Source organism: Protopterus annectens, chromosome 13.part0, assembly GCF_019279795.1.
Source record: "Protopterus annectens isolate FY-2018-M chromosome 13.part0, PAN1.0, whole genome shotgun sequence".
Classification (NCBI taxonomy): Eukaryota; Metazoa; Chordata; order Ceratodontiformes; family Protopteridae; genus Protopterus; species Protopterus annectens.
In genome coordinates, this window is record NC_056747.1 from 653,232,290 (window position 1) to 653,258,360 (window position 26,071).

Here is a 26,071-nt window from a genome sequence, read left to right on the forward strand (position 1 = left end):
ACTGTATTGAATTTTTCTAGATAACTCTCAGAAAGTTTATCACAACAATACGGAACATTTAAAAATGTCTAAACTAGTGTTTATTATATAAAGCTTTACAGAACATGCTTATGTTATATAAGAATGCACCAAGATAATGGTGTGCCCCTTTCTGAGTGTATACGGGCAACACTGTCAAGGTTGAGTACATCTTTTTAAATGATGTGTGGGTGGTGGGGGTAGCAGCATGAGGTATGGATACAAAATATAAATTTCTGGCTACATCTCTGGATGCCATACTCTTACATTTAAAAATGTCCATGGGTTTACTGTGACCAATAAAAACAGTTTGGAAGCGAATAATTGAATTAGCAGATGTATACAAAGGGCAGAGCTTGAAAGAGTGTTAATCAGGTCACCTGGAAGACAAATGTAAGAAGTTCTTCTGAATTTTCAACCCCCCTATCAACATCAGTGAATGAAAGAATCCTGAGGGTCTCAGCCCTTGGCCAAACCTGCCCAGATGAACCTCATTTTATTCATCTGCCCTTCCATTAGGGCTATTTTCACAACAGAAGTCGCTGAAGTCTGCCTGGCATAACAGAAAAGACAGTTTGACTCTTATGCCCCTTTCTCCTTGACCATTCTAAATTTTAGCCTTCTGAGTTGGCCCTTCAGCCAATCAGTATATCTGTGATAACATAGCCTTAATTCCATATACCAATAATAAGTCTATAATGCACCCTTTGGTATGTACTTGGCTAGGCATATGACTCATCTCAAGGAACCGCTGAGTTTCCTTCCCAAAAACAAAATAAGAGCATGTCCTCTCTCAGTTAACCTGACCACCTTAAAGCACTCTCACTGTTTTCTATTTCATATTGACTATTGAGAGCAGATCTTTGCCTTGCTTATAGATTCTCAAAAGATCTTGTCCTATGTAACCTTTACACATGCACAAAAATAATACCCCTCTAAACACCAGCTCAAGAGACTTAGACTTCCACCGAAACTTAAATAGGACCTGTTGGTGAGATAGATATCTTTCACAGAGAATACCTCTCTGATGGAATAAACTACCCCTAGAGGTTAAACAGAGGAGCTCCATGACCTTATTAAGCATGGCTTGGACAACTGGATGGCAATCATAAGTACATATCAAGTCTACCACTCTATTCCTTATGGAAAGGGGCCAAAACTATGGCAGAGTCTGGCATTAATTCATGTCTTGGTAAATGGGTGGGATTGTTGGCTAGGCTGCAAATGGTCTACTGAATCAACAATCTAGTATGAACCTATGGACCTATGAATCAATTTCTGGGAAAGGCAAACATCCATAAAAACAGGATATTCATTTCCAGCCCCTAGTGAGATCACTGTTGTGAGCCAGAAAGGCCCTAAAGTCTCTAAACTATCTAGCAACCCTTTAACAAAGAGAAGTGGGTGGGGTTCTTGCTGACTATATAGAAAAATGAGACTCTGATCTAGCTGCTCTTAACCTTATAAAGATCCTTCTTTAACATTCCCAGCTACCTTGTTCATCCCACTCCTACTTGCCTAATTGATATCCTGTCTCCTCATTTACCTGATGTTCTTGATTTCTGCTCAACAAACTACCAGCTGCTTCTGACCTTGTTATCCCCTACAGCAGTCAGATTCTCTTGAGTCATTAGTGCTTAGACCTTCAGCTATTGCATTAGAATGGAAATAGACTCAATATGGTGCCCTATAAGGGGAAGAGTTCCATAGACCATCTGCTTTGGTGTCTACTGTGATGCGCAGTAGGAGAACCCGGATCACAGACAGAGTGCAGTGGCAGAGCTAGCCACTTGACTTGTAAAATGTGGCTCTAAGTGATTGGATCATGTTGACTGTCACCCAATGGGCATAGGTATGTGCCAGTGATAGGAGTGAGGACCCAGCCTGCTCTGACTTACACCAGGGACTCATCCTAACATTGGGTGGGATGGACGTGCCCCTATTGACCAGTGTATGCTGTCCATAAACCCCAGTGGTGTGTGTCCAGTTGCCCAGCAAGATAGGAACTGGGAATTTGAGCTAGGCTGTTCAGTAGTATATTGGCAGGCTAGAATAGCAGATTATAAAATAAAGGTTTTGGATCTGAGACGTGTCTTACTGAATTTTACAGATGTTCTACCATGCTCCATGGCAATGGCACATTTTGCGCAGTACAAAAATAGGGTGTTCCACATTTTGACCATTTGTCACACATTGTTAGGGTCTGTGTTCCACACTGGCCTCTTAAGAGGTTGAGATCTATGCCCCACACCCTCCTTACTTATATATGGCAACTCCAACTTTATAATACTGTGGAGGAAAGGGCACATTTTCTAATGATGGCCAACTAACTCCCTTCCCTATCTAAGCCATTCACTGATTTTAACATTCTATGAAGGGATGTTCAATGTAAAGAGGTCGATGAATAGGTATTTATGGTAATGAATGTTCAGTGAAGTAATATAGGCCTTTTTCAGACACCCTAAGTGACCATTTGCCAACTTATTCAATTAGAAGTAACAACATTAAACACAGGCAAAAGATAAATGACCAAGTACATAACTCAACCCAATTTAACAAAGATGTGTTTATCAAATCATTAGCACAGTATAAATGATGAATACTAAAGTCCATACCCCTACATGCCATTGTGTCACATTTCAATGATATTTTCCCAAAACTTCTTAACAAATGTGCTCCTGCATGTAATTAAATGATTAAATCCAACTCTATGCAATGGCTAATAAAGGAAACAAAAAACATTATGCTACAACAGGATAAAGCCTAGAAAGAGTGGAACAAAACTAGAACTCAAAATTCATATAAATTATTTAGACAGCTTAGAAACCTCACAAGATACCATGTTAGAAAGGGCAAACAAACCTATTACAATAATCTGCAATGCAGATATCAAAACAACAAACCACAAACTCTTTTGGTCATTGTTTAATAAATGATTATGTCCAGGCCTAACTACCACCCCATGCCACACATAACAATACTGATTCAAGTCCTACTCAGTTCAACTCCCACTTTATATAGCCAATACAAATTACCTCAAATAACAATACCTCTACCTGATCATCCTACCCTACCCAATCATATCCCCTTTGACTTTAATCCTGTACTTGACCTCCACCATTCGAAGCTCCTAACAAATCTAAAACCAACCTTTTAAGCAGCTGACCACCTCCCCCTCTGAAAACCTAAAAATGAATGCAAATACTATAGCTTTCCTTGTCTCCATTTTGATAAATAGGCCCATATCTTCAAAATACATTCCAGCAGTCTGGAAAAATATTTCCATCATAGCATTACATACAGGCAGAGCAACAGATTTCAATAACTATTTACTTATTGCTATTCTCTCTCCCCTGTCAACAATCCTCAAAATATGTCCATTAAGGAGCTTATTCATCATTTTAACTTAAATAACCTTCTGCAAAACTCAGTATGTGTTTATCAGAATACAACTGTTCTCCTACATTTTTCTAATGCTATAAACCAGCAGAGGAATAACAACAAACTTATGTCCACCATGTCCTAAAGCATTTGGCATGGTGTCACTCCATCATTTACTTGGTGAACTCCCCTCTTATCAGTCTCCCACAATCCTCCTTTTCATGGGTTCATATTTGTTTATCTGGAAGACAACAAGCAGTTAAATGACAATAGAAGTACTCACCCTTTGTACCAGTTAAAGTAGGAGTCCCACAATGTTCCATAACAGGACATCATCATAAACACCTCCATGCTGCCACACACTATGCTAGCATAGAAGAGTATGCAGATAATTCATCATTAATATGTACAGTTTCAACACTATACAAACTCCAGGAAATAACTCAAGCTTCTCTTCTGTTGAAACCTGGCTAAAAAATTAAAACTTGCTTCTTAATCCCAAAACAAAAACTAAACTTATGATCTTCACACCCAAACAGTATCAAAACCAAAAGCAATCATTCATGATTACATCATCAAATATTACCAACATCAAACTGGTAATTAAAAACCACTGTAAAAAACTTCTCCAAAGCCATCTTCACACTTTCTTAAGACAGAAGTGGCAAACCTCATGACACCTATGCAGACGGACAATAGAGGTACGACTGCTGAATCCTACACAAATGCACTTTATAAGCACTTACACGAGTTTATGGATCATGCTACCCCTAATAGAACCAAGATGCTATCCTCCAAAAAAAGGAAACTGATCTGGTGGTCCTCTGCCATAAAGAAACTCTACAACAGAAGAAAGAAACTGTTGTAAAAAAAGAGTAAAATCCCATGACTGGAGGAATGCCCAGGTCAAGCTCAGTAAGAAGCAGAGATCCCTCATAAAATCCTCCAAAGCTAGTTACGAAAACAAAATTACCACTGACTCTAAAGACAACCACAAAGCATTCTATAGCTATGTCAAGAATCTCAATGGCAACACTCAGATCTGCTCTGAGTTACAGCACAATGGCACTAAATATACAGAACCAACTGATATTGCCAACATCCTGGCAGATAGGTTCAGTGCTAACTTTTCCCCCCTCTCACCCCCTAGAGGGCCCATCTCTATACCAGAGGAATGCAAAGTTCCTGTAATCATGGCTGCACAGGTAAAAAACACACTCTCCAAAGCCAAAAACATAGCATCCATGGGACCTGACAATATCCCAGGCTGCGTTCTACACGAACTACAGAATGAACTGGCACCCTACCTAAGTACCATGTTCAGTCATAACCTCACCTCAGGCTTTGTGCCCACTGAATGGCGCACCGCGACGGTGATCCCACTCCACAAAGGGGGAGCCACGACGGACCCCAAGAACTACCACCCCATTAGCCTGACAAGCCTGCTCTGCAAGACCATGGAACGTATCATCATGGAACTCAGAAATAAAGACATTGGTAATCTCCAAACTCTGGACCCTACCCAGTTCGGATTTGTAAAAGGCAGATCATGTCTCCTAAACCTGATTGACTTCTTTGAAGCAGTCACCAAAGCCATAGATGAGGGTAAGGTGGTTCACACAGCTTATCTAGATCTCGCCAAGGCTTTCGACACCATCCCCCACTCTGGAGTTATAGATAAGCTCACTAAACTAGGTGTAAATCCCTATGTCACAAGATGGGTTGCCAACTGGCTCACGGACAGAACCCACACTGTGAAAATAGCAGACTCCAAATCCGACTTCAGACCAGTGACAAGTGGAGTACCACAGGGTTCAGTCCTGGGTCCTCTCCTGTTTGGTATCTACTTCTCTGAAGTACAGGCTAACACAGAAGGTCTTTGGCTAACAAAGTTTGCAGATGACTGCAAACTAGGAGCCATAATCGAAACTCCTAATGATGTGGACATACTATAAAACGGCCTCACTGAGATAGATGCCTGGTGTCAAAGCCATGTCCTTTGGTAAAAACTCTGGACCCATGAACTACTACATAGCTGGTAGTCTACTTAATGCTGAAAATGTGATAAGATACCTTGGGACACAGGTGGACAGTAGTCTCTCCTTTGACAACCACATGCCACAGTGGCCAGGAAATTCTTCTACGTGGCTCACCTCATCACAAAAGGTTTCTCATCCAGAAAAAAAGAGGTAATTGTACCCCTCTACTCATCACTCATTAGACCCATTATAGAGTACAACGCTCCTTTTGGTATGTACCTCACAAGACATCTATAACATCTGGAAAGGCCACAGAAATACCTCACAAAGAGGATTACTGGCCTCAAACAGATGCCCTACACAGACTGTCTCAAATAACTCCAGCTTTACTCTGTCGCATATCGCCTACTCAGAGGCAATCTCTGCCTAACACACAAAGCTATGTCAAACCCAGAGCTGTTGGACATACTCCACTTAAAGAAATCCCAATCCCTCCGAGCTACACGCTCTAGGGACCTAAGCCTTATCACCACAATAAACAGAACATGCTGGAGGGATAGATTCCTGTCCTAGAGACTTCCCATACTCTGGAACAGACTACCTATCTATGTCAAACAGAGCTCCTCATTAGCACTCTTCAAGAAAAGTCTTGATGATTGGATGGGAGATAGGAAATTCACCCCGGGGATCACTTCTGTGGCTCTGCTCGACAGGGGCACAGGAAAATAATTTTCTTGGGTGGCGAAAGCCAGGGTACATTTTTGGCTAGGCTTATATAGGCCCTAGGCCAATAGCCTAATACCCTCCTATGAACCTGTGAATACTAAACTACTGAGTATTGTAATAGATGACTACTTCAAATTCGAACAACATATATTACAAACCATTAAAAAAGTAATCAAAAACTAGAATCACTTTCTAGGGCCAGACATTACCTTACTGGCACAACAAGAAAAAAAATATCTACTTCCAAGCCTCCTATACTCCTCACTCTCTTTAGCAAACATAAGAGCAACACTTAGATCGAAGCTAGCCTCCTGTTAAAACAAGATCACTAAATTTGTTACTGGCACCTCATATAGAAGTTTCCACTGCCATTCCTTAGAAGAGCTTAACTTTCTCAAACTAAACCATTACTTAACATACTTAAAACTAGCTAATGCACACAAACTGATTTACCTCCTTGAAGAATGCACAGTACTACAAAATATTCTACTGCCTTATTCCCCCTCAAGGTATCTCTGCTCAGAGGAAAAATTCCTATTCATCACAAACAAGTCTAACATCTCAGCAAGGGACTTTCTGTACTCTTATTATGTCTCCAATGTCTGGAATGCTATACCTCAACATCTAAAAATGACTAAAAATCTCACTGGCTTCAAAATCCTGCTTGCACAGTGCCTTGTTCAGTCACGGTTATGGTGAGACAGCACCTTGCTCAGTCACGGTTATGGTCCGACAGTGCCTTGTTCAGTCATGGTCATGGCTGAGACAGCACCTTGCTCAGTCATGGTTATGGTCAGACAGTGCCTTGTTCAGTCATGGTCATGGCTGAGACAGCACTTTGCTCAGTCATGGTTATAGTCAGACAGCGCCTTGTTCAGTCATGGTTATGGTCAGACAGCACCTTGCTCATTCACTGTTATGGTCAGACAGTGCCTTGTTCAGTCATGGTCATGGCTGAGACAGCACCTGGCTCAGTCCTGGTTATGGTCAGACAACGCCTTGTTCAGTCATGGTCATGCTGAGACAGCACCTTGCTCAGTCATGGTTATGGTCAGACAATGCCTTGTTCAACCATGGTCATGCTGAGACAGCACCTTGCTCAGTCATGGTTATGGTCAGACAACGCCTTGTTCAGTCATGGTCATGCTGAGACAGCACCTTGCTCAGTCATGGTTATGGTCAGACAATGCCTTGTTCAACCATGGTCATGCTGAGACAGCACCTTGCTCAGTCATGGTTATGGTCAGACAGCACCTTGCTCAGTCATGGTTATGCTCTTGCTATTCACCAGGTTGAATCACTCATCTCAAATTCATATTTCTCTTTAATCATCTTTCACCTGGTCTCCTTAGCTGTATTAACATACTCTTTCTACAGTTCACTAACATGTTTAACTCTCTCATCTAGCCTTTCTGCTCTCTGAGATGAATCCTATTATGCTGTCCTACCAGTAATCTGGGATCTACATGGTCATGCTGAGACAGCACCTTGCTCAGTCATGGTTATAAAACACGCTAAACTGTACTGCTGATCTAACCAGCATATCCTATAACTGAAAAGTTCATCTCTACTTGATTCCCAAGTAGACTATTCTCTATCTGTAAAGCCTAGCACTTACTCCTACAGTACTTGCACCTTGATAAAGCACTCTTATTATAGATAGTACCCCACCAGCCCAAAACCCACTTCCCCCGGAGTCCTTTGAAAGTTCTTTATCTACTACTTCTAGTATGTCGAGGGATCAGTTGCTAGTGTCCTCTCCAGCTCAACTGGTGAACCTGGGAATATTGAGGCAATGTTACAATTGCCTCATGTACCTGAACAATCCTCTCCTTCTCCCACAAAACACAAATACATGCGAGAGATGCAACTATACGGCCAAACTGGAGGCTGAGCTCTCTCAACATAGGACTGGCAAGACCAGACAGGAGGAGAAGGCAACCACACACAATACATACCCAGTCACACATGGTACCATCACAACTTCAAATCATACACATACTCACACAAAGACATACCGGAGGCTCTGGTCAAAAATTTACCAAAACAGCAGAGGCCACCAAAGCAGACACCCAAACAACTACCACCTCACGACCCAACACATGCAACACATAGACCACACAGTCAGAGTGTCAAACAGTCACAGCCCTTAAGGCCAAACAAAATGCCAGACACACTTGTCATTGGTGATTCCATAGTCAGGCACACTGACGTCCCGCTCACCAGACTGAGTAAGGAGAAGGTCACAGTAAGCTGCCTGTCGGGCGCTAGAATCCGCCACATAACGCAAGCACTCAGGTCTCTCAACAGCAGGTACAAGTACGACTCAGTCATTGTCCACGCTGGTGTCAACGACCTGAGACGTACCTCCTTGGACTACATGAAAAGGGACGCCGAGGAGCTCTCTGATTATGTAGCCCAGGCAGGTATGACCCTGACCTTGAGCAGTATCCTACCTTCACCTAGAATGATGCCACAATACAATGATAAGATGATCAGCTTTAATAATTGGCTTAAATTCTGGTGTCATTCAAAGGGGATCCAATGTCTGTCTGCCTGGGATGACATGCTGGACAAGCCACGCTGCCATGAGGGACGGCTTGCACCTGTCACCCTGGGCTTCCGGATATTGGCAAAGGCTCTTGCCACCCCCATAGTGCCTTTTTTAGGCAAGGCTCAAATTCTAAACCTACCACTCTAGAACACCAAAAAGGAAAAAAACTAAGGGTAATGCTGCACAGTGCCAGAAGTCTCAATCTCAAGATGCACGACTCGAGGCCCTTCTCAATATGGAGAACATCGATGTCTGTGCTGTGACAGAAACCTGGTTCAAGGCTCCTGAGAGCACCCCAGCACTAACAGGTTTCACCTCATATCATCGTTCCGGCCCCAAAATCCGGACAACACCAAGAAAGGAGGGGTGTCCATATTCATAAAGGACACCCACACCTCAAGGTTGGTGGCAACGCACGATGCATCGGAGACCATCCAGGTGCAATTAACCATAGGCAAGACTGCTCTGCAATTTGTAGCATGTTACAGGCCACCCTCTCAAACTCAGGAACCTCACATGGCCTTCCTGAAAACATTGGAGGGATAAATGTATCTCCAAACACCATCATACTAGGTGACTTCAACTACCCTAATATAGACTGGGAACACTACTCAAGCCCGAACACTCTAACCCAAAGATTCCTGGAGTTCATAAACTCAAATGCCATGGAACAACTAGTCACCATCCCACAAGAGGTGAAAACATACTTGATCTCATCATCACGAACATGGGATCAAAATGTTCAACACCGGAAGTATACCCCTCACTGGTGAGATCAGATCATAAACTAATCTCGCTGGAGGTCCTCATCCCGCCCCACCTGAAACAAAAAGACCACAGTGAAAACTTCTCAAAAGCCGATTTCACACTTCTAAAACTAGTGTGGTCTCCTTTAAGGCCCCTGAGCCAGTGGTAAACATTACTCAAACCGCTGAATCACTTACAAATGCCTTCTACCAGCACCTACAGGACTGCATGGATCAGGCAATCCCAAACAAAACTAAGACTCTCTGTACCAAAGGCAAGCGTCCAGTCTGGTGGACCCCAGCCATAAACAAGCTCTACAACAAAAGGAGGAAGCTACTACAAGATAGAGCAAAATCCTTGAAAGGTAAGACACCTTTGATCATTATAAGTAAAAACTAAGAGCTCTCATAAAATCATCCAAGGCAAATTTTGAGAGAAAAATCGCCAAGGACTCTAAAGACAATCATAAGGCCTTCTTTAGCTATGTTAGAAACCTAGGAGGAAACTCCCAGATATGCTCAGAATTAGTTCAAAATGATGTGAAAATTACTGAACCTACACACATTGCTAACATACTGGCTGACAGGTTCAGTGCAAACTTCTCCCCTCCCCAAAAGGAGAGATATCTATTCCAGAGGATTGTAGCCCCAAACATCTCCAACGCCAGGTGAGAACTGCCCTCACTAAGGCAAAAACACAGCATCCATGGGACGGATGGTGTCCCCGGCTGTGTGCTTCATGAACTCAACGAGGAATTAAACCCACAGTTAGGACAGCTGTTTAATCTTAGCCTCACCTCAGGATACGTGCCCAAGGAGTGGCGCGCGACTGTGGTCCCACTTCATAAGGCGGTGCCTCCACAGACCCTGGAAATTACCGCCCCATTAGCTTGACAAGCCTTATCTGCAAAGCCATGGAGAGGATCATAATGGAACTCATAAATAAAGACATAGGGAACTTGCAGACTTTGGATCCAACCCAGTTTGGCTTTGTCAAAGGCAGATCCTGCCTCTTAAACTTGGTTGACTTTTTCGAGACAGTCACCAAGGCCATTGATGAGGGAAAGGTAGTCCATACAGCCTACCTCGACCTGGCAAAGGCCTTGACACAATACCCCACTCAGGTATCATTGAATGAAAACTCATACATCACACAAGATGTTGCAACCACCAACTGCGACAGAACCTGGCTGTAACCACAGAGTCAGCTGGGTCAGAGTTGCTGGAGCTGTGTCCTCCAAGGTGTGTCCACAAGTCAGGTCACAAGGCTCAGTCCTGGAGTCTACTTTCTGAAGTTCAGAAGTACACAGGAGTACAGAAAGTACAAAGTTGACTATGTACTGCAAACTGGATGAACACCAACATAAAAACCACACTGTCGACAACACATACACCACAGAAGCCTCCAGAAGGGCCTGCCAGAGCCATGGCCTGGAAGTGTGGCCTAAAAAAAAATGCAAAAATAAATAGTCATAGTCATAAGAAACGGGAAAACTACCACATTACCATAGGTGACAATCCACTGAGCACAGAAAAAAGGATCAGGGGATGATCTGGGGACACAGTAGTAGTTAGTCTTTTCGTTTGACACTCATGTTGCTAAAGGAGTTAGGATTATATATATCTTCACCTGATCATGAAGGATTCACATCTATCAAGGTAGGTCAGCCCCCCCCTGTACTCATCACTCATTAGACCTATGATTGAGTACAATGCCCGTTCGAATGTATCTGACCAGACACCTGATGCAGCTTGAAAGGCCCCAAAGTTCCTCACCAAAAGGATAAAGGGTCTCAAAAATATGTCTTATGCCGACTGAAAGAACTCCAGCTTTATTCAGTCTCATACCGCTTGCTCAGAGGTGACCTGTGCCTGACATATAAGGCCATGTCAAACCCAGATTTGATGAATATGCTTCACCTCAAAATCTAGATCCCTCAGAACCACAAGGCGGAGACTTAAACCTTGACACGGTTATAAATAGAACGTGCTGGAGGGACAGATTCATCACCCAGACTCCCTATGCTGTGGAACAAAATCCCGGTACATGTGAGGCAGAGCAGGCTGGCCTTGTTCAAGAGGAATCTTGACCAATGGATGGGAGATCGCAGATATACCCCAGGGATTACTTCAGTGTCACTGCTTGACAGAGGCACAGAAAAATGATAGGCATAGTTTTTATTCAAACTAAAGGGGTGGCGAAAGCCACATAACTATGGGCTAGGCTTATAAATGCCCTTGGGCAGATAGCCTAGTATGAACCTATGAACCTATGAACATGCTGTTACACAAAACCTGTATTTCTACCACCTTCATTTTATTACACTTACTGTTATGATACTCCTGGTACCCATCCCTTCATCATTAACTAACAAATATATCCTAATTTCAAAGGATATTGTAACTCAAGGCATATGACTCAATCCTAAAGTTTTGTTTCTTAATAAAACACATCTAGGCTAATTTGTAGTGAAATAAACACCTCAGAGGGCCAACTTACGAAAATGTTATTCTCAATGTATATATGCCCTGATTCTGAAAGATTTGTTGTCGGTGTACATGACTTACCTCAGTGTAAGACCTATCTATAAACAGGCTTACATTGCAGGACAGATTCCAAAAGACCTGCATTTAGTGTAAGTGGTCACTTACACTAACAGCAAGTCTTTTGGAAATATAATGTGAATACTATTTACAAAGCACATCAGTTTATCAGTGTAAATAGCAGTTTCTGTAGTTCTGTTATGCAATAACTATATTTCAGAAACTATAAATGTATGATGTATAATGTAACTGCAATTTTATATATATATGTATATATGTGTATGTGTGTGTGTGTGTGTGTGTGTGTGTGTGTGTGTGTGTGTGTGTGTGTGTGTGTAGCTTTGATGGAGCTTTTTTCCCCAGGCCTCCGCTGAAAATGAGCTTTGCCCATTCAGACTATCCTGGTCAACAAAGATGGCCAAATAAATATGATTATTTTTCAGTGCTGCAAATGGCATTCCTGAGGACACTGGTATTCTTTTAGTAGTTTATTTTGGCTTATTTGACATCAAACAGAACTACTGGGTAAGACCACTACATAAAACTTTGGGAAAGGAACTTCATTTTTATTGTCCTTCTATGTGGAGTGCAGCGTTTTCAATGTAGCCTAACTTGAATTACATTTTGCAGCCATATAGTAAGGTTCTTGACATATAGACATCTTGCAACAAAATCAGGATACGACAGAGTACCCTGTGGAGTATAGTATTCTATAGCTAATTCACACATTGTAACTACTATGCTATGCCTGGTTTATGTTTTAGAGCAGCATTCATCATGGGTAGCTTTGCATTAGCTGATTGCGTAATGCATATCCAATTCCTCTGGGTTTTATTATTTGGAACAATGCAGTTAAAGGATGATGTATTGCCAAAATGATTAGTAGAAACTTATGGTTGTAGCTTGCTATTTTAGTGTTTGATTTGATCTGCCAGATATTCTGAGGCCTGAGTACCTTTAGATCAGTGTGCTATGTGTTTTTGTGATTTGCATACTCCATTTCTTTCTTTTACACGCATACAATTCCAATTGCTTCCCTGAAAAGCTCACACTTGCCTCATACCACAGTTTTCTTAGGCTGTTGACAGCTCGTCGTAAGTTATGCAGTTACCTTCATCATGTTGGTAACAGGTTTGCAAAAGTGTTTTAAAATGACAACTTTCTAGGAAAGAATAAATAGAAAATAATAGTTAAGCTGTGACCAGATAAATAGTGAAATCTCACAAAGATCCGTACTACATCCGCTCTAATAGTTTTCTTCATAAAAATGCAATGTACTGCCATTCAAACATCAGTAGCACCTGCTCATACATGTGTTTATTCTGGCAAATGTACTCAGTATTAAAAGTATATAACAGAAACATTGAAAAATACTCCAAAATTTAGCACTGGTACGCCCCAAACTGGCTTTCTTTTTACCCAGAGTAAGCCAAAATTAATTTGATATGCTTAACTAGAACACAGTAAAATGTTTCTATATTTTTGATATATACCATACAGAAAAGACAATAATTTTGGCAAGAATCCATGCTCATTATCCACATTTTACCTACACCATTGGCACAGTGTTGGTGTGCATTCAACTATTTTTGGCTACTTTGCTTGTGGGAGGGGACAGCTGGTCGACCAACAGCATACACTTCCAAGAATGCTGGCTGGCTTCCTGCATCTGTGTTTTACTTGATTCTAGAATCCTGCTTGAAAAGGTTCAGGAGAGTAGCCCAACTCTGCAGTAAATACATGTATAAGGAAATAATGCCCTATTGTTGTTTCATGGGTAGATGAGTGTTCAGACAGCCTCCAACATTTCCACTGGATATGGCTTCAGATAAAAGTAAATCTAAAACTATCCTCAGTTTAGACATTTGCTGTATTGATCCTACAACTTATTCCGAGCTCATCAATGCCAAATACATGATTAAAACCAATTTCAGAATTCTTAGTGCATGTTTTGACCATTTGTTTTTCAGTGTTCATACCTGTAAAAATATTTATATCAACAAATGCAATGCTTGATATCATCCTGGAATAAATATAATTAAAGGTAAAGATAGTGAATCTACTCAAGATCCATTATCATTTATATTGGTTCATAGGTTCATTGATAAGTACTAGGCTAGCTACCATGATGGACCATTTTAAGCATAGCCAATTTCGCTTGATGGGAATCAAACCTTATATCTGTTGCCTGAAAGGCAAATACCTTAACCATTGTGTCAGACTTCTTCCCAGCAACTGTATATGGAAGCTGCTTAAGTTGTATTGTATTTGAAGTTCTGCAACTCTTCTCATTTTAACAGAAGTAAAAACAAATATTTGTCCTGATTCAGTATAGTTTTTTTTTTTTTTTTTTTTTACCAACATTTGTCTTGGCACTCTCCACCCCTCCCCCAACACAGATACTGACCGACTCTTGACTCTTTTATTATGGGTCAGTTATTTTCCCCTTCTGGTGATTTTCCAGTAGATATAATTGTGCAGCAGTATTTGTGACAACTACGTGCAATGTTCAGTTCTAGCAGATTTTAACTGGAGTACCTCATATTCTTCAAATTTCAAATGGATTTACATTATCTATTAATGTTTTTGTGATATATCACACTTGCCTAATCACCAGTTATTCCATGTACATTAACCAACTGCACCACCAGAAAGTGTGTGTGTCTGTTTCTGCTTGCACAAACATGCAAAAACTTTGTCTTCTGTAGGTGGACTCCAGAACTATAATAACTGGTAACTGGACTCCCTAATCATCATGGACCTCTCAAATTTTACAAAAGGAAACTTTGTCTTGAGAATTTTTGAAATAATATGTTATCTTGTTTGCAAATTGTTGAAAAGCAATAGGAAGTAATGCTTAACTTTTACAAACATGACCTTTGAATGAAAAAGATAATGTCAGATGATGGAATTACAGGATCAGCACTTGGAAAAAAAATAGAGGCCTAACATCTCAGAAGTGAGAATAGGATACATAGCTGGTCAAGTCCCCAGCATGACAAATTGCAGTCATAAAGTTAATTCTAGTATTGTTTGTAAGTTAAGTTTGCTGTCCGTAGTCTGTGATTCTGAAATCTAACTTTGGAAAGAAGTATTGTATCCCATATAGAATCCTGCCTTTGCTTCTTCTTATTTTTATCGATTTGCACTTTTTCACATTTTAGGGAAAATAGCACTGGTCATTTTTAGAAGGGGCAGTGTTATTATTGCATTTATTCTAATGCCATAGAGTATGTGTATGTAGCTCTGTACTGATATTTCTTCCTTTAAAATATGCTGAGAAACCTAATGTTTAAAAGGTAAACATCTAGCAAAAGGAAAAAATTGCATATTTTACTTGAGAATACTTGAGGGTAAAACAGGTTTGTATTTTACAATCGTTCTTCTTTTTCTTCTTCTCCTTTCAGCATTTCCCATTAGGGGTCGCCACAGTGGAACAACAGTTCACAGAACGTCTGGTGGTGAAGTTTTATGGTGTCCAGTTGCCAGCCCAGAGCCCAACCTTCCACAGAAGGCACACACACGTGCACACACACATTACCTAGGGCCAGTTTTAGAGTGTCCAATCCACCTACTACATGTCTTCTTAATCAGTTTAAAACACTGGACCCAGAGTTGGTTGGAAGCAATGCTTCAGGCCAGTGTCGGACATAAAGTGTTATAGAAAAAAATACGATAACATTTAAAGTATAATGCTCTGCCATCAGAACCACTTATGCTTCAGGAACATTTCATATATGCAAATGGAATGATGCTAGATACAGGGCCCGATTCCATAGGAGATTCTGTCAGTGTAAGTGATCACTTACCCTGAGAGCAAGTCTTTTGGAATCAGAACAGTGTTTCACTGGACAGCAACTCTTTTGAATCTGGCCCACAGTGTTTCATAACTTGCAGCTGCTATACTAGTTAAAATCCTGACACAAACAAATTTTATTAGAGTCCAGTGATTTCTAAATGGAGCTAAGGAAAATATGTTTACATGCAGTAAAATATAAAATATCTTGCTTTATTGCATTTAAATAAGTATTGCAATTGTGTGTTGCAAAGTCTACTAGTGGTCAGTAATGTGAATCATAGGTTTTCTTGTCAGATGCTGGATATGACTATATTAAAAACTCTTTATGAAGATTAATACTTTTGGAAAGCTGTTAATAAAATTACTTAAAATGAGGATTTTAGAGGGTAATTAAAAGTGCATAGCACAAGCATACTAACTTGTATGGAAGATGGGCTATTTTTAAAATGTTTAAGTAAATATACATACACATGCTAACAAGTTTAAAATGATGACTGTGTTCTATTTTGTTTAGCACCAGCCCAGCTCACAAGTATTACTTGGCAGTTGATCCAGTAACGGAAGCACTGTATCTCTCAGATACAAATACTAGAAGGGTCTACAAAGTGAAATCACTTACAGAAATAAAAGATTTAACCAGGAATTTTGAGGTGGTTGCGGGAAATGGAGATCAATGCCTTCCATTTGACTTAAACAATTGTGGAGAGGGTGGGAAGGCATCTGAAGCATCGCTCAACAGCCCCAGAGGTAGGAAATTTGGTGTTTTCTTTTGTTTCTGTTGTTACTATAGCGATCATCTGTAATGTTACACTGTCTTTGATCAGTACAAGTCTCATATTTTTGAATACTGCATTTGTTCAGTAAAAGAGAAAATGTTATATGCAATTTAACAATTACAAACTGAAAACAACAGTGAAATTGGAATATATAGTTAATTAGTTAATTATTTTCATATGTGAGCACTTTTGAGAGGGTTTAAGAGGATTCTGGCTGATTACTGTCAGATCACCTAATTCACATTGGGGGTGTCTATACAGCATTTATTTAATAACATTTTTCAGTGTATGCTAATGCACTATTTATGAGCAAGCAGTGCAAAACATAAACATTACTGTCACTGTATTAAGATCGTGCAAAGTGTTTGCAATTCACAGACAGGTATGAAATGAAAAGCAAAGACATTATGCATGGTGTTTATACCTCCATCAAATAAAGCTTGCCAAAGGAAACAGTACAGATTATCAGTGGTGATATGGAAATTAGCATGTCACACACCTGTACCCATGTCAGAGATTTTATAACTAGACATACTAGATCAGCGTGCATGACTAGAATATGGAGTGCACAGACCTAAACAGTGATGACACAGATGATACAATATACACCATCACAGAGCTGACAATGTTTTACCTCCACAACCCGACTGGCATAAGTGTCCTGTTCATAGCCAGACTATAGTGCAGGCTTAAATTCCATGCAAGGCTTTTCTTCTTGGCTCCAAACAATAAGAAACTCCTCTTTTAACTCTGCTTGACAAAACCAGTACCATCTCTGTAACATATATTCAGTCATCATTTCTTGCAAAGAAAATGGATGGCTCATTGTAGCAGACCTTAATGTCTCCATTACAGTCTGCATTTAAGCAAACACTGCACGTTAGGGTTACTTTAGGTATAGACATCTGTGCCCCCCCCCCCCCATGATGTGATGCTTTGTAGGTATTAGAAAAAACAGATCTACTAATAATGCTAGGTGTAACAGCCTGAACTCACTGTGTCAGGAAGGATCCGCCAGGGTCTCACTGTATGGTATATGTTCATATAAAGGAGCTTCATCCCATCAGTTACTAGGTTATGAGCAGTGCATACGGCATCTTTACAAATAGCAAACATTTTACCCTGTAATAACATAGATAAAGAAACTGCAAGTTGCAGAGCTCCAGAAAATGTTACCAAGTCACGTTATTTTAATTTATCAACTGTTGACCTGATAAGTGGTCTGACTCTTAGACTGTTTTCAGACCCACTCACTGCCAGAGGTAGTTCAATATTTATAACAAAGTTGCATGATTATAATTATGTGAATCAATATATAAATAGAAAGAAAGGACCAGAATATTGCAATTGCCAACATGCCATTATTCAGAATGGAAGAAGTGAAAGTAAAGTATGAAACTGTAAGATACTGGAATGACTGGAATAAATGTCTTAATTGTTTAATTACCCATAACTGTGCTGAACAAGTACCAGTTATTTCTTTTATGTACCAAATGTTCTTGCACCTTTCAGAATAAAAGTCTGCACACAAGATCTGATGAAGGTGCACCTTTCAGAATAAAAGTATACACACAAGATCTGATGAAGGTGGTTTATTATTTAGTAGCAGCATTACAGTCTCATGTAACAGTGCTGAGAAACTGAAATAAAGTGAATTATACTATCCATAGCTTCTGACTCATTATACTGTCCATAACTTCTTAATTCCGGATTGTTCCTTTCCTCCTGAATGGCAAGTTGCCCTGCTTTCTGTAGTTTCTGGAATTCTTGACATTTTACCTGACTTATGCACTTAATCTTTTGAGTATCTGTACTGCAATGCCCTTCTGCATATCACTCATAAATTACTGACTTCTGCATTCAAAGTATCTCTCCTAATAATGCCAAAACCCTATAAATTTCCTACAAGCTGTACATGCCTCTTAAGTTCATAGTTCCATAGATGTTTACTAGGCTAACTACCACAAGGGCCTTTTTAAGCCTAGCCATGCATCCCAAATCTCTGACAAGTTCTGGTACCCTTGATAAGTGTAAGCAGGGGCTTATGAGGTGAGACATTTACAAGCAGGGGCTTGGGAGGTGAACCATTTACAGATTGTCTGTGTCCATTAGAGACATAGGTGCCAAGCCAGGGATAAATTTCCTGTTTCCCATCTAGTTGTCCAGGTTACACTTAAATTGGGTTTGGGACGAACTCTACTTCACATGGATGCAGATCCTGTTCCGTAGACACGGTAGTCTCTGGGATACATACCTGTGTCTCCAGCAGGTTCTATTTCTAACACAGGCAAGGTTTAAGTCTTTAGAATGGGTAATTCTGGTGCTGTTTATTTTGTTGATATGCAGGAGGTCCATCAGAGTGGGGTCTGACAATGCCTTGTATGCCAAGCATTGATCTCACCTCAACAGCCTGTAGGAGACAGAATACAGGGATAGGGTCCTTGAGGTGGTCTGTATATGACATTTTACTTACTCCCTGTATTATTTTAGTGAGGAATCTCTGTGGACATTCCATTTGTTGGATATGCCTGGTTAGGCACATACCAAAGGAGGCATTGTACTCAATTACATGTCTGACAAATGCCAAATACAATGGAACAATGGGTTTCTTAGACTAGATGCCATACCTTTGTTTACAAGTTTTGCAACATAGAATAATTTCTTCACTACTGTAGACATGTTATGGTGAAAGGCTAGATTACTGTCTGTGTGTGTCCCCAAGTCCCTGACTACTGTGTCAACTCTAAGGGGTATGTTGTGACTATAATAGTTACCAGGGGTGAATGACTTGCTGAAGGATACTATTATGCATTTCTTAGCATTTACTTTTAGTCCATGACTCTGACACCAGTTATTTGTCTATGGCAGCCCTTTTTGGAGAACATTTGTGTCAGTTTGGGATTCAGGGACTGCTCCTAATTTGCAATCATCTGCAAATTTAGTCAGCCAGAGTCTATTGACATTGGTCTTGACTTCAGGTAAGTAAATGCCAAAAAGGAGTGGTCCAAGGACTGATCTCTGAGGGACTCCACTTGTGACTTGCCTCCTTGTAGAGGAAGAATCCCCAATTTTAACTTCCTGGATCCTGTCTGTGACCCAGTTGGCAATCCACCTGGTGATATACCAGTTTGTACCTAACCTCCTAAGTTTGTTAACAATGGCAAAGTGGGGTATTGTGTTAAATGCCTTGGCCAGGTCAAGGTAGGGAGTGTGACCATTTTGCCCTCATCCATTGCTTTGGTGACATTCTCAAAGCAGTCCACTAGGTTGGGTAGGCATGACCTGCCCTTGATGTAACCAAACTGGGTTGGGTCCAATGTCTGGAGGTTTACTATATCATTATTGATCATTTACATGATAATTCTTTCCATGGTTTTGCATATAAGGCTAGTGAGACTTATGGGTCTATAGTTTCCAGGGTCTGTTGATGGCCCACCTTTGTACAGAAGGGAGAACTGTTGCTGTTTTCCATTCATGAGAATGAACCTGTTTGGAGGCTACAATTAAATGGCAATTCCAGAGGGCCTGATAGTTCATGCTTCATGCTATTTAGAAGGCATTCTGGGATATTGTCTGGGTCCATTGCTGCAGTGTTCTTGGCCTTAGAGAGAGCATTAAGGACCTGTTCCCTAGTGATAGCAGGGGGAGTTACATTTGATGGTATTTCCTGAGTGAAGGTTGAAGAGGAGAGGGGGTAAAGTTGGAACTGAATTTGTCAGCAAGTAGGTTTGCTATAAATTCTGGCTCAGTATAGGTGGCTGCATTTACAATGTGGTCTGTACACAATTGTGTATTGATTTTGAGGTTGTAGACATAGTTAAAAAATGTCTTGTGGTTGTCCTTGGCCTGGGATGCTAAATTCACCTCAAATTTAGCTTTAGTAGACTTTGTCATCTGAGCTGTTTGTTTAGTTTGATGGGAGTGGTTTTATCCTGCTGGGTGCTACACCTTCTAATTTTGCCATGGCTTTCTGCCTTCTGTTATATAGCTTATTGATTTTGTGATTCCACCAAGGTGGCTTGTTTTATGAGTTAGTTCTGTACTTCTTCCAGGTGCATGCAACTGCTTCTTTCCACATATTAACATGCTTTATAGGATTTCTGTGAACAGTTTTGCATAGGAAGCAGTGTTCTCAGGGTTTATGGGGTTTCAGATTTCGCCAGGTTATTACTTAATAGCAGGAGGTTGGCCTTAGTAGTTCCTGAATATTCCAGGGTTAGCTGGGTGTCCAGGTTTTATTTTTTACTTCAGAGGAGACCAATTTATGACCTGACCTTACCAGAGAAGACATTACACTAGGTAGTGTGCAGCACTCTCTTTAACCTTGTTTCCAATGCCTTATACCATCTAAACAAGATATTTTTGTACTCAATGTACTGCACATTTTGCTATTACATTTTATTTTTATCAATATTCTTGACTGAAGTATATTTCATGTGTATCCTTCACCGAAACATTTCTTTCTATTGAAACTGCATGTAAAATGTAATATATATATGCCAGCTTTAAAATGGCTGCATTTCTAAACTTACTCAGAAAGAATACTTAAATGTATGTCTAACAAACCACATTTAAGTGAAATCTGATCTCACAACTCCTCCTGAGATACCCAAACAGAGACTGACTTCTGTAGTTACTTTAAACTATGAAATATAAAATGAAGATACAGGCCTGACCTTAATATGGCTAGATTTTCAGGCCTATACAATGTCTGTTCTACTAAATGTTTACTTTTGTAATTACTTTATAACATACATTTGTTTATTTGGTAAATACACTTACAATTTTAATGTTGACCACTAGGTATTATTTGACTAAACATGGTCTATTAATTATCTGAAAATCTTTTGAAGTCTCTTTACAATTTGATTATAACTGGGAAATTCTTTAACATGTCTTATACTTTCTATTAAATATTCTTTGTATCATGATTAATTATTTGGTGATAGCCATCTATAAATGTTCTTTTTATACCTATAATACATTTATCTCAAAGCATAATTACCATTTACTATGTTAACTTGTTACTGTAAATCTTCATCTAGGTATAACTAATAATCCTGTACATTTTAACTTTTTAATCTTTATATGCTATGATAGATGTCAAATATCCTGTAAATATCTATGAGCTTTTACATTAGAAGTATGTTTACTAAAACCTATGCTTTCATTTATAACTTTGCATATCCTGTCATTGTCTTTTTAACTTTCTATCTAATGTATAATAATCGTTATGTAACGGGTCCTGTATTCTGTAACAAATTAAGCCTGACCTGTCACATGCCTTGTGTATATTAAATAACTATAATTACTACTTCTTTAGGTAACTTTTCTTGATAAGCCTGTTACAAATAATTCTGTCTGCCCTTAAACCAATGACTGAATAATGTGAGGTGTGATGTAATTCTGCAATGTCTGTTCTAATTATATATGCATAATATTTACATACATTGCAGTGCTCTTTAGTAATGCTGTTAGAAATGTATAACTATAATTGTTCTACTCTGAAATCTGACTGAAATGTATTATATGGAACATTTAAAATAACAGAGTATGAATGTCATGCTCTGAAACTTGACTAAAATTTACACTGAAGTGATACATGTTTATATTGAACATCTGAAATAGTTGTGCATAAATGTTATATTCTATGAAGAGGTCAAAGCTAGAATCAGAGGGGCTGCAGCCAACTGGCACAGAGTGTCAGGGGTAGTGTATGACAGAAGAATGCCAAAGAAGCTGAAAAGTAAGGTGTACAAGACAGTGATGAGACCAGTACTACTGTGTGGTACTGAAACCTGGGCAGGTAAAGCAGCACAGACAAGAAAGCTAGAGGTAATGGAAATTAAGTACCTGAGAAGGGTGGTAGGATGCACACTGTGGGGCAGATGAAGAAATGGGGACATAAGAGCAGAAGCCAAAGTAGTTCCAGTTGCAGAAAAGATCAAAGAAAAAAGATTATGGTCATTCGGGTGCATGTACAGAAAATCAGAAGTCAATCTGTTGAAGATGATTTGGGACAGGCAGGAAGAATGTAAGAGGAAATAAAGGCATACAGCAAAGAGGTGGATGGATTGTGTGAGAGAAGATCTGTGATAGTCAGGCATGAGTGTCGAAGAAAGGAGGAGTGTGGCATTTAATCAAGAGAGATCATGACAGTAACATGACACCCCGACCCCATGTAGAAAATGGGAAAAGAGAGGTTGATGATGATGATTCCAGAAACTAAATTAACACTAAAAGAATACCATTCCTGCCAGTATCATTGTACCATTTTACATTTCACAAAACAAAAAAGCGAGCCATGCAGATAAAGAAGCTGAATTCACTTTATAAGCATCTGGTACCTTGACATTTTGCCTTCAAGGATAAATCACAATCAAATTACAGCTCCTTCTATACAGCAATACCCCTACTTATTGGTTACAAAAACATTTCAAATACATGTTTCTTTACTAACATATAAATATTACAAAGTCAACATACCTACTCTATAACATTCACATGTTAAAACCTCATACAAAACTTTTATACTTTCTAGTTTTTGTATGAGGTTTTAACATGTGAATGTTATAGAGTAGGCATGTTGACTTTGTAAATGTTTTTGTAACCAATCAGTAGTAAAAGGAGTTGTAATTTGATTGTGATTTATCCTTGACGGCAAAATGCCAAGGTACCAGATGCTTATAAAGTGAATTCAGCTTCTTTATCTGAGTGGCTCGTTTGTTTTGTTTTTTGTGCATTGTTACTTTGGTATTTTGTTTTAAACCATTATATATCTGTCTGAAAACATAACTTAAACTTGAAACGTCAGCTTGAAAGCATTCATGTTGTGACATCACTGATTTGTCTGAATACACTTCTGTGTACTTGCTTTAAGTCTAATCTTCATAAATGCATATCTGTTGTATGTACATCCTAACTTTAAAGATTACTTTTCTTTAGATAACTTTAAAATGTTTACATAAGTTCAAATAGCATACTGTATATGCACTGAATAATATCCCGCTGTAGTGGTACTACGGTAGCGTTGTCGCCTCACAGCAAGGCGTTGTCACGTTCGATTCTCAGCTAGAGCATCTTCTGTGTGGAGGCATGTGAGAATGAGCATGCCTTCGTTTAAGGTTGGGCGTCAGGGCTGGTAACTCGGCACGTAAAAATCCACTACCAAATATTAGCGGACCGGAGTTCTACTCTGGTGACCCCTAACCAGAATAAGCCGAAAGACACAACAAAATATGCACTGAATAACATATGCAGTTAACTACATTTCATTTATATTGATATAAGCATTGAAGAAAAGAAAAAACATGGTCTTTACTTGATTACCTGATCTTACACAGAATAACAAGAAAACAGAAGCAATAGTCAACAGTAATTTTATGCACAACTGAAGCATAAATAAAACAGATCAGTGAAAAGTGGGGATTACCATGAAAGTTAAAGGAACACAGTAAACAGCTGTCTACATGCACTGACAACTTGGGGTTTCTGTTAGATATCCTATTATGTTCTTCTCAGTTGTAGCAAATGTTTCTAATACCTGTAGGAAGTGAATTCCAGACTTTTCTGGCTACTTTGTTGAACGCTATCACTGTGGTGGCACCTTTATACTTTATTGTGTACAAGCACAGATCACACAGTAGTATTAGCAGACAAAAACACACAAAGTGCAAAACAACAGTGACTGAATACAAGCACCTGGGAGAGCATATAAGCATGGGAGAAACACACTATGTGTGGAGGTGTATTTATGAGGCATGTGCTGCATTTAACCATAAGCTCTACATTTGATGCTTTCTGGTCTGTACAGCCAGGGTTGTGAAGACCAACACCATCCCAGACATATGCCAAAGATAAGTAGAGTAAGTACAACAGTCAGACATGGAATGTGGTGGGAGGTCTATGACCACCTGGAGAGAGAATTCAGGCACTTACATACTTCTGTTGCAAGCCCACACGCAGCTGAAAATGGCAACAGAGGGATCTCATGTGCCTGTGACAGGTAACAAAATACCTGACATACCCACCTGTCAGTATCAGTAAAATGTTGAGTCCAAACATTGTGATCCTGAGGCTTTATGGCACAGACTGTACACTCCATGCTTACACCCTGGTATGCAGGCATTGTTTGCTGAGCCTAGCCATGCACTCCACAATTATCATATCTTAAAATAATACACTTCATAGTGCCCCTCATACCATCTGATTACAACTGTGTGGAGTGGTCAGTACGTTAGACTGTGTGTGTTGTATGTCAGATAAATTACATCATGTAAAGTACGTATTCATATCCACAAAAACATCTTCATATGCATGATTCACAGCATGCAAACCCACACAAACATGAATCTGACAGAATGTTGGTTTGTATGATTACATGTACCCTCCTGGTAACTTCCCCACCAATGGCAGTACTACATAAAGCATTTACAGTAGTGGACGCACCATGTGCACTATCATGGGGACAATTAATAACACCTCATTGTGCTTTGATACTATGAGCTCCACATCTGTAACAAACAAAGTGTGTTATCCTCAGGATGAAGCTGCTGGACATAATGCTATATGAGATGTATGCATTTCAGGCCACCCCTCACATGTCTTGTACCATGGTAGCATAGAACCACTCACAATATATTGCAGCAGGTGTACACACTCCCCTTTGGCTAAGCCATAGTTTTGAATGCTGCAGTTGCCAGTGTTACATGGGGCAGTGCTACAGTGTTAGCAGTTCAACCTCTGTCATTGCCAAATTCCATGGATATAGCTCAGTGGTTTACTCGTTATGGCCTAGTGACACTTCCAGGTATTTTTCTAGTTACAGCCTACTGATGCCTGTAGATATCTAATATTGTCTGATCATATTCACATTAATAATTCCAAGACCATGCTACATGCAAAACAGCTGTAAAGATATGTGACCACTGTCTAGTGCTGCTAAAGAGATAATTAATTGCTGTTAGTATACTATTTATTTATTTATTTATTGCTCTTTGCTTACTGTGATCTGACTTGGCACTCTGGCCCATTTTCAGCAGAAGCCTCAAGAGAAAAGCTCCATTCTTCCTCTTCCTCTTTTGGCTTTTCCCAGTTAGGGGTCGCGACAGTGGAGCACCTTGTCCGCTCATGATTGGCAGTGGAGTTTTACGGTGTCAAGTTGCCAGCCCAGCACCCAACCTTCCACAGAAGGCACACACACTCATGCACTCACTCATGCCTAGGGCCAATTTAGAGTGTCCAATCCCATTACAGCATGTCTTTGGTATGTGGGAGGAAGTGGAGCACCCGGAGGAAACCCACATGACCACAGGGAGGACATGGAGAGTCCACACAGAAAGCACCCCAGCCAAGGATCGAAGTTACAAATAATTACACAGAAAAAAAGAATTTCAGTTTCTTAACAGTAGAAATGGGGTTTTAGAATCATGCAATGGGTAATATAATCAAGACATAGATTAGTTATAAATGTAGGTAGGAGTTATTTACATTATGTAGAGGAAACGCTAGGTGGGCTGGAGAGTTAGGGATTGGTGATATCTAGACAT

The 26,071-nt window shown here is 39.9% G+C and overlaps 1 protein-coding gene across 3 annotated transcripts in view; it reads left to right on the forward strand.

Moving 5' to 3' along the window:
• TENM1 (teneurin transmembrane protein 1) overlaps nucleotides 1-26,071 on the forward strand; it is a 3,721,864-nt gene that overhangs the window by 3,032,597 nt on the left and 663,196 nt on the right. For all 3 annotated transcript variants that reach the window (XM_044054336.1, XM_044054337.1, XM_044054338.1), the window contains one exon: nucleotides 16,262-16,494. In XM_044054336.1, coding sequence (XP_043910271.1) covers nucleotides 16,262-16,494 — 233 coding nt within the window. The remainder of the gene's footprint in view (nucleotides 1-16,261; nucleotides 16,495-26,071) is intronic.